This window comes from Hippopotamus amphibius, chromosome 3 (genome assembly GCF_030028045.1).
Source record: "Hippopotamus amphibius kiboko isolate mHipAmp2 chromosome 3, mHipAmp2.hap2, whole genome shotgun sequence".
NCBI lineage: Eukaryota > Metazoa > Chordata > Mammalia > Artiodactyla > Hippopotamidae > Hippopotamus > Hippopotamus amphibius.
In genome coordinates this window covers 121,817,588-121,827,622 of record NC_080188.1, presented here as the reverse complement: position 1 = coordinate 121,827,622, position 10,035 = coordinate 121,817,588, and the positions used below count along the sequence as shown (strand labels likewise).

At 49.0% G+C, this 10,035-nt stretch overlaps 1 protein-coding gene across 1 annotated transcript; it reads right to left on the bottom strand.

Annotated features, from left to right (window-relative positions):
• Nucleotides 1-1,102: 1,102 nt before the first annotated feature.
• LOC130848773 (pregnancy-associated glycoprotein 2-like) lies at nt 1,103-9,629 on the bottom strand. Its single transcript, XM_057727171.1, has 9 exons — nt 9,577-9,629; nt 8,345-8,495; nt 7,280-7,397; nt 7,061-7,179; nt 5,611-5,804; nt 4,570-4,686; nt 2,902-3,043; nt 2,717-2,815; nt 1,103-1,255 (listed from the first exon to the last, which is right to left on the bottom strand). The coding sequence occupies exons 1-9, from the start codon at nt 9,627-9,629 to the stop codon at nt 1,103-1,105; spliced, it is 1,146 nt and encodes a 381-aa protein (XP_057583154.1).
• Between the last annotated feature and the right edge of the window lie 406 nt (nt 9,630-10,035).

The following is a 10,035-nucleotide window of genomic DNA, read 5'->3' as shown; positions in this document are numbered from 1 at the left end:
AAAATGCTCAGAGTGGCTGAAGCCTTTGTGCACCCTGTATACCCCTTTACATGCGTGACATTCTCCTCAACAGCCTTGGAGGCCAAGGGAAAGGGCATCCTGGGCCCTGGAGGGGTGGGGCTGGATCAGAGATTCACATGGTCTATCTCTTGGGAAGTGGGACTGGAAAGGACACTGTAGGTGTGGCTGGCAGAGAGGTGCTGATTGTGCTGTGGGGACATGGGGAGCTACCTTAGATTGAAGGGACTCACCATGAACTTCCCTGGAAGAGAAGGCCATTGACAAAAGTCCTTTGAGATGGGAAGAAAAGAATCTATTTTTATTACCCCTTATTATCCCTATAAGTGAGGAGGTGATGGAGTTGGTGTTTGCGTCACTATGTCTTCCATGGTGTAACACATCCTACTGCCACTTCCTTTCAGACTGCCTCCCCCCAGCCCCAGTCCACTGATGGTGGAGGAAAGTGTCAATCATGTTGGGCAGGGACAAGTAACCAAGTAAAGCCAATCATAATCCTCCATAACCCCAGCCAGGATTGTTTATCCAGGGCTGGACACCTGATCTGAGGTGGATCAACCAGAGCCCTCCCTGGTACCCTGATGTTTTCTGAGCTTCTTTCCTTATGGGTTAGACCCCTTGGGGATATTTGTGTAGAAGCCTGCAGGAAGAAAGCTGTCAGGCTAAGGGAACCAAAGATGAGAGAAGGGAAAGAGGAAGGGAGAGAAAGGTGAGCTGATGGCTTCTGATTTCTTGGGTCCATTCACTGAGATATGTGGATTTGCTCTGCTGTCTGTGCCCAGATCCCCAGTATCGTTCCCCAAAGTCTCCCCTTTCCTTGAAGCCAGTTGGAGTTGGGCTCCTCTCACTAGTGGTTCACACGAGGTTCTAGATCCTGCCAGATTATGAATCATCTCCCCAACCCAAAGTGAGGCACCCATTCGTATTAGCACCATTGGGAATGGAATCCTTTATTCTTTACTGAGAATAGAGCTTTGCAGAGCCCCATACACAGTCCACCACCATCCCTGGGTGGGAGTGCCCTATGTATGAATGACTGTGTGCTTGGAGTGGGTCTGATTAATTCCTGACGCAGCCCGAGCATTTACACTGCAGGAGCCAGGCCAATCCTGTTGTTTCCTCGATCATAAACTGAGAAATACAGTCTCAGGAAGACGTCACCAAGGATCCAGGTCCCCTGGTGTCTTGATTGCTCTGGGTGATCTCGAAAGCTGCTGAAGCAGACGCTCTCAGGACTCTGAGGGAGAAGGCAATACATCCCTGTCAACATGAGTGCTTACCTGCTACCCCTCTCATTATCCAGAGATGGCAGCTTCTCAGGTTTATGTCCCTTATTTAGTAAGAACCAAGTGGCTTTGTTAGAAGAGGAAGGGTTGTGCCCATCCAACAACAAGAATGGCCAAGACATGTGGTCGCCCTGATGGACAGGGGTGGGGGAGGGAAGTATTGGAGGTTGGGATTAGCAGATACAAGCTACTATAAAGAGGATGGATAAACAACAAGATCCTCCTGTATAGCACAGCGAAATATATTCAGTATCCCTTGAAAAACCGTAATGGAAAAGAATAAGGAAAAGTCAATTTTCTGTACGGCAGAAAGTAACTCAACATTGTAAATCAACTATACTTCAATAGAATAATAATAAAAAAAGGACAAGAAAAGCCTGTAGTACCTCTATTTGTTTCCTTCTGACCCCTGCTTGGTGTTTCCTCTGCAGAGAATGCCTTTTCTTCCCCCTCTTCCCCTCCTTTTTCTTTAAGACTGTGCTCTACCTGTTTAGAAAGACTTCCTGGACCCACACTCACCGTCCCTTGGCCACTCTAGGTTGGGTTGTGTGACTTACCCTGTTGCTACCCTTGTCTGTAGCCCTCATCACCCCTAATATGCACTTCGCACCACTTGGCACAGCCCCTGGGGTGCCATTTGCAGGAGACCAGTATATATTTGCCTCAACCCAAGCAGGCCTCCTCATGCCTCCAAGAGGCTGGGGGTTTGGAAGTACTGAAATTCCTTCTCTTCCTCAAAGCCTTCTTTGAGCCCATCAGCCTCCTCTGAAGTCCCACAGGGAGCTGACATGAAGCCTCAACCCTGTGCTGGGGCTGTGCAGTCACTGTGCACCCTTTACTCACGTGAGCATCCAACCTCCCCACAGAGGGGTCTGGTAGCCCAACTCACAGAGGGGGAACCTGGGGCTTAGCAAGGAGAAATTACAGCTGAGGAAAGGGGAACTATGTATTTGATAACCCACCAGAACCCTTTTGAGATGGGAAGGGAGACTGTTAATCATGATGGTGGGACAACACCCTGAGACTGTCCCCAGCCAGCCCCACTGGCCACTTGGCCTATTTCAGGGATTGCTTGAGCTGACTTTCTGTGTTCTTCCATGTAAGGGCTTTGGTGGAACTGAGGCTCTTTGAGGGCAGAGGCCCTTAGTGTTCCCCTCTCCTTGTGCCTCACACCATGCTGGCATGGGGTGGTGTCTCCATTTATCCCAGGATGATGGATGTCCAGTCTGCCCTCTACTCTCAAGTGATTCGTTTTGTGGGAGGCACTGGACCAACCACAGGTACTCAGCATCATCTGGAGGGGTGTGCCTCGGCCTGCAGAGGGCCCCCTCTCTGTAGCAGCAGCCCAAAGATTCCTGATAGTTCCTGACCATCCCAAATTTAAGAACTAGCCCCCATGGTTGGTCCCTCACCTTCCAAATGTAGGCTTTAGGGGGCACTGGGTAGTCAGAGCCGTTGATGTTGACGCTGAAGGTAGGAAGTTGAGTGATGTTGCAATATGGAACCACGTACTGTTAGAGAAAGCAGAGAGAGGTTGGCCCAGCTGATCCCTGGTGTGTGGAGAGCCCCAGATCAACCCTGTAGCATGTCCCTTCACCTTTTGACCAAAAGGTATGGCCTTGATGAGCTTCTGGATGGTGATGATATGTCTAGTTGGGCCAACTATAAACGATGTCCCGGTATCTACAATAGCCTGGCAGCTGTTGAAACAAGCAATAGCCATTCCATCCATGGAGATGCTGAGAGACAGTGGGACAAAGTGGGCACCAGGATTACTGTGAGGTCTCCCCCATGATTGCCCCCCTCCCTGACTGTCTCCAAAACATCCCTTCAACTCATGCCTTGACTCTGTTTTCCTTTGCTCTGGTCATGTAACCTTCTTGGACTTCCTTTCATTTCTTGAATGCACCAGGCTCTTTTGTGCCTCAGGGCCTTGGCACATGCTGGTCCCCCTTTGTAGAAGACCCCCATCCCCTTTGTCTAGCTAATTTATCCTCTCCTTCCAGGTTCAAGCTTAAATGTTACTTTTTCAGGAATGTCCTCCCCCACACTAAATCAGGCTCCTGTCTTGGTCACTCTGTGTAGACTCTTCCTCATTTGTAGCAAATACCAAAGTGGTAGTTCATTATGTGTGTGACTCATTTCATATATGTCTGTCTCACCTGATGTAAGAGCAAGTTGTATGGTCAGTGCAACTAATGCCCAGCACCCAGTGGATTCACAATGTATGATTGTTGAGTGAATGAATGAATGGAATGAAGAAATCAATGAGGGATAATCAGAATCCTATGTCTGGTGTCTGACCAGCAATGGGTCAAACCACACAGTGAAGATAGACATTCTCTGGGGAAGCAGATGCTCATAGTGTTGAGGGGGGGAAAACAGGCTGCCCTGGGAGAAGTTGTATCCCAGCATGGCCCCCTCATTTGGCTCAGACACTGAGACCACTGGCCAGGCGATGCCAAATCTATCCCAGGGAGCCTCCAAAGGACCCGTAAGCTCCTGTCTGAGGTTATCACACAGAATTCCATCAATTACTGCCCCTTGTTCTCAAGCCACTCCTGGATACCAGCTTCCTTATTCTCTCTGTCACAGCCCCTGTCCCACTGTGTGCCCAGTATATGGGTGTGGGTGGCAATGGGTAGGGGGCGTGTCTCTTTGTATGAGTTGTTTTCAGGTCTCAAGAATGCAGCCAGGTTGTCTCCATTGCTGGTAAGCTTCTCCATTAGGAGACCAGTTTTCCCAGTTTGTCCAGGACTTTCCCTGTTTTTAAGCTAGTGGTTTTGTGTAATACGAACTCCTCAGTCCCTGGTAGCCCTGGACAGTTGGTCATCTTATGACAACTGTTTATGCTGGTGAATTTCTCCCTGATCCTCTCTTCCTTGCACTTTATGGTCCTCAAACCATGCCACCTGCCTCAAAGCGCAGTGGGTGCAGGCCTCCCAGGCTACACACTGCCCTCAGGACCTTGTTCAGGACCCTGGTCAGGGCCCTGGGTAGGAGGCCTGGGTTGATTGTGATCCCATGGGTCCTGTGTGTGTCTGTGTGGTTGTGTGTATATCTGTGTTCCTGTGGATGTATATATATGTGCCAATGTGTGTGTTTATAGGTGTCTATGTGTGTGTTTATATGTGTGTCTTTGTGTGTGGAGCGTACGTCTCTTTGTGTGACTGTGAGTCTTTGTGCGTATTTGTGTGTGTCTGCATTTGTCCGTGTACACGTGTGGGAGTTAAACTAGGGGTGACTCTTAGAGCAAGAAGCTTACCGGTTGATAGTTATCTGCCAGAAGTGGGTTTCGGACACTGGTATCCACTTGAGCTCTCCTCTGTGGTAGCTGTGGTCTACCCCGCCAAACATCACCACGCTGCCATTCTCCTTCCAGCTGAGGAGAGAAGGAAGAAGGAGGGCTGCTTGTTGGAGACTAATGCCACTCACTGTCTGAGGGCTGTGCTTATCCCCCCATTGGAGGCAATAGTATGGTCCCCATTTTACAGATGTGAATATTGAGGCATGGAGGGATTAATTACCCAACAAAGGCCAGTCACTCACTAATAAATGGCACAGAAAAGGTTCAAAGCCAGGCAGCCTGTCCAGGCTCCAACCACTCACCCTTCTGAAGAGAGCCTGGTCTCCTCCAGCAACCAGAGTGCTCAGAGATACCCTCAGAGCCACCAGGCTCGAGGGGTCTGGCCTCCCCTTTGTGTAGCCTGTTGTTTTTCAGAAAAGCCGAGGCTAGCAGTCACTAAGGGATTGGGTTCAGCCTAATTCAGTGTTGGCTTCATGGGCCTGTGACCTGTGCCATTCATGGGACCCCACTCTCAGGAGGGGCCCAAGCCTCTGCTATCCCTGTCTTGAAATTCCTAATACTTTTTGAACAGGAGGTCCTACATTTTCATTTTGCACTGGTACCTGTCAATTGTGTAGCTGGTCCTGGGCTCCCGGCAAAATGTTAGCGAGGAAGTAAACATTCCCGCCATCCCTCTTCTTCCTTCCATATCAAATCTATCAGCAAATCCTGTTGTCTTTTCCTCCACCTGTATTCTGACACCTTCCATTGCTCTCCCTCTTCCATCTATCCCCATGCACCAGCCGCTGCCCTTGAGCCCATGAGCATGGTTGTTTTCCAATAAAACTTTGTTTAGAGAAACCAGTGGCAGGGCCAGATGTGGCCCAGAGGACATAGTTATGGTGGGTTAGACAGTCTCTCAGGAAACTTCTGGGTCAGATGGTCTATAATGTTTCATGCAACTGAGAGGATCTTAAAGGTGATTTAGAAAGAGTGCTTGCTTGTCCAGCTCAGACTTACTTGCTCAAGTAGAAGGCAAAGACAGGCTGAGAAATGAGGCCTCGTGTCTTCAAGTTGTCGAAGATGGGGGTGATACTTTCTTGGGTGAGTCTGGGGTAGCCCAGGCCCAGGATACCATCAAAGGGTGCATGATCCAACCGTACTTGTTTCTCAATCAGGCCAAATGCCTGGCGGTAGATGGTAAGGTTCCCGATCTGAGGGAGAGGAGAGGGTTCCCACATAAAGGTTTGGGAAGTGGGGCTGGGACTGGGCTGGGCTGGAGATGCCATGATGGCCACAGAGAAAACCTGAGGCCTGGCTGTGTCCTGGGTGGACCTCAGATGGATAGACCAAGCTGGGACAGGAATTCAGGTTCCACCACTTTGTGCAGGGCTGTGGGTTTTAACCAACACCTGATCTTCCTGCAGACACCATCTGAAGGGAGTCATATTGGCCTCTTGCTTTCTGTAAAGGTGGGCGAACTGAGGCTCAGGACAGGACCTAATTGTTCCCACTTGAGGACAAAATGAGTATAGAGCAGGGTAGTCTTGTGCTTGGCATCAGTATGATCAGATGACAGAAATGGACTGAATTCGTTGCAATGCACTGTGGATTCTGCACCTGCCCAGTAACACAGAAGCCCAGTATACAATGTTGCTGCCAGACTTTTTATGAAAATTCCACCTGGGAAACATGTTTTTGGGGATGTGTGTGCCTGAGAGAGAGAGAGAGAGACAGAGACAGAGACACAGAGACAGAGACAGAGACAGAGAGACAGACAGAAGAAGAGATACAGAGAGAGAGAGAGTACTCAGACTGCTTGTTGGGGGCAGGCCATAGATTTTATTGGACTCTCAAAAGCCCCCTAGAGTGAGGACCAATTTATCAGGCCACTCCTCTGGTCCCTGCTCTTCCTGCCCAGATGCCCGAAGACCTCGGCTTCCCCCAGGAGCCCAAGATCAGTATTATTCTCTCTCCCAAATACCCCACACCTGCATGAATCTTAACTGGCCAGCCCAGCTTCACTGCTTACCAGATACCTGACCTTGCCATGGCCCTGGCTCTCTACACCTCAGTTCCCTCTTCTGTATAATGGAGAAAATCATAGTCTTGCTCTGTGGGGTTATTGCCGGATTAAACACGTTATTTCCATGAAAGTGCCCAACAAATGCTGAGAACAGAAAAGTGGGGTCTTTTTCCCTCTCTCTCCCTGCTTCCAGCAAAATGAACCTTGAGCTGCTCATGGGCAAAGGAGCTGCAGATCCACACCCCAAGCCAGTCTCAGGGTTAGCCATTCTGGGAGTTTGCATGTCAGCAGAGGCGCTCTCTCCCCAGGGACGTATTGCAATGCGGGGGCCAGTCACTAGGGGACTTTGGGAAAGACGGGGCCTCCCACATGGTCCTGCATGTGTTTTATAAGGAGCAGTAGCTCCCAGGGACAGTCCTGACTCAGCTTCTGGTTTCCAGTTACCTGAACGGTGTCATAGCAAAGAGATCCAAGAAGTGTCCCAGTGAGGTAATTGAGGTTGAAGAGATGTGTTGTACGTTTGAAGGTTCTGGACAAGCGAGGGTTGAAGAGCTTGCTTGTAGCTGCAGACACAAGAGATAAGTGGCCCTCAGTGCCAAGGATGGGTGGGTGGAAGAGTGAGTATAAGATGTGTGGGTGTGGGGGTCAGCGGCAGGTACTCACAGCAGGGCGGACTGGAGCAGACGTCGGAGGTCACCCACAAGTCAGAGGAGCCTGTGTCAAAGACAACCCTGAATTCCTGAGGGGGGGTTCCAATGGTGATGATTCCGAAGTAGATCATCTACGGGACCCAGGGAGAGGTGGTTAGGGCAGACCTGGCTGCCTTGACCAGCTTCCATTCTTGGAATGCTGCCTCTGTCCATGTGTCCCATGTCTCCTGAAATCACTTTCCAACCACCTCAGCTCACAGCCTCTGCTCAGACCAGTGCCTTCATTTAATTTTTTTCCCCATGTGCTATATTATTTCCCAACCAGGGATCGAACATAGATCAGTGCAGTTTTAGCAAAGAGTCAACCACCGGACCTCCAGGTAAGTCTGGATGCCTTCATCTGAGAAGCTCTCCAGTCTCCCCTTCAAGGTTCAGCCTGAGTGTTTCCTTCTCTAGGTGGCCGCCTTCGGTCACCCCAGGCCACTTCCTCTAACCTCCGAACATGGCCTATTAACACCACGCAGGTGGTCCTTCTACTGGACATGTATTTACTCTTGCCTATCACTCAGCCTGTCCTATGCATTCTTGAAGAATAGATTAGACCTTTTCTTAAAATCAATAGCAATAACCATAGTGTTCAATTTTTATGGTGTCCCACCCCATAGGGCTCAGTAACATTTTCTGCATCCTTCTTGGATCTGTGGAGGCTGAGCTTCCTCTGTCTGGGGTTTCAAACGTGATGTGTGGTTGGCTTTATCTTTTGATCAGACATGGCTTACCTTTCACCTGTAACTCCATGGCTCAGTTAGTTCGGATAGAACAACCTCTCTCACACTAATGACATATCTTTGGCACAGAAATGGATATTTACCTGCTCCCTGGTCATTGCTGGGCCCAGTCACCACAGACCCAGAGCTCAGGATGAGAGTGCCTTCTTCTCTGGGTCCTTGTTCCACCATGGTTCTGCTTCTTGCAGGAACCCCATCCCAACATCTAGCCTGGCCCCTCCAGGTGAACCCCAGTGCTTGTCCAGAGCACCAGGGGACACTGGGGAGTGGCATCCTTCCAAGACACTCACATTCTGGTGGTTCCTCATGGGGTGAAGAAACATTTTTGGGTCATCAGTGGCATTCTGGGACCTGTCATCAGTGTCCTCCTCCAAGAAATGTGTCAGCATGTTTTTCTCCCTGAAAGTTTCTTGCAAGGTCTTGATCTTCTTTAAGGGGATTCTTTCACCAAGCATTGGGAAAAGGAAACAAAGAAGGGGCAGCAATCAGCTGTCCATGTTATTGTATGAATGTCAGTCTTTGCACTGTAATGTATTTTCCCAGCATTTTTATGAGTGTCATGTTATTATCAGGCTGCCATGTAAAGAGCAGGGCAAAGACCTCGGTTTGAATACTGGTTCTGTTATGTAATCTTGGGTAAGACATATGACCATTTGGAGTCTCAGTTTCCCCATTGGTAAAAAGGTGGAATATAATAACTCCCAACTCCACATAGAATGTGGTGGGTATTAAGTGAGATGATGGATATCCTGGACCTGACATGTAGGAAGTCTCACCAATGACAGCCATTACCTTTGCCATTGCCATCCCACTGTATCTTTTTCAAAGAAGCTTTGGGAAAGAGGTAGAAGGGGGATCATTATATTCTTTTTACAGCAGAGGGATTTGAAATGCAAGAAGTTTGTGACTAGGCTGTGGTCACTCTCCTTGTTAGAGGTAAAACAGCCTAGAAGTAGCCTTCCTGATCTTTCTCCAGGGCACAAGCAGAAGAGAGGGGTGAGAGAGGAAGCCAGGAGATATGGTATAAATAAGGAACTGAAGAGGCTAGAGAAGCAAGGAAGAGTCAAAAGAGGAAGAGAAAACTCAGAGATTTCTGTATGCGCAGAGACAGCCAAAGAGATGGAGAGATAAAAGAGAGAGATACAGAGATGAAGACACAGACACATTCACACAGAAATGGAGAGAGAGCAAAGAGAAGACCTAGAAGCAAATACAGAAGTGCTCTTCCACTGGATCACATTTACAGTTGCAGGTGTTGTGCACTGAACAATTCGAAGGAGGGCCATTTTCTCATAGGTCATGATGTGACTGGCAACCCCAGAGTTGTGCAACTCTGCAGGCCCACCCCAAGACCCTTGGGTCCCTCGGTGCCCATGGCAAGGTACTCAGAAGTCAGTGTGGGTTGCTCTTTCAGACTGTCAGGGAATGAGTATACTTCCTTGTAACTCTGATAGGTAAAAGAATAAGAGGACAAGGAAAACACAGATAGAGAGGTGATGACACTTTCAATCACTGTACTTACATGACTAGGCACTCTGAGAGGGCCAGCAGCCCTAGGATCCCAAGCCACTTCATGTTTCTTTCCGGGCTGTGATTACTCAGGAAAGAGTATGCAGTGGAGGCCAAGAGCTCTTAGTTATATATGCTCTGAGCTGCCCTAATTGCCCCCTTTTGGCCACCAATGGATCTGAAAAGAAATATGAACCTGTCGATAAAATCTTTACCTCCATTGGTGTCCTAGGGGTGTGCACGTAGAAAATTCTCAGAATACAGAGGTTTCTACTGTAATCTCTTCCTTGGGGCTTTGCTGCAAAAGCAAACTCAGCTGCACTGGACTAACTAAGAATGGGGAGACTTGCCAACTTGAAGATAAGACGCTGGTAGTAATGTGATAAAAGTAAATGCTAGGGGCCATGCTTGACATTTGTGATCTCGTGTGGTCTTCCTAGCAAGTTCATGAGATGCGCATTGCTGTTCTCAG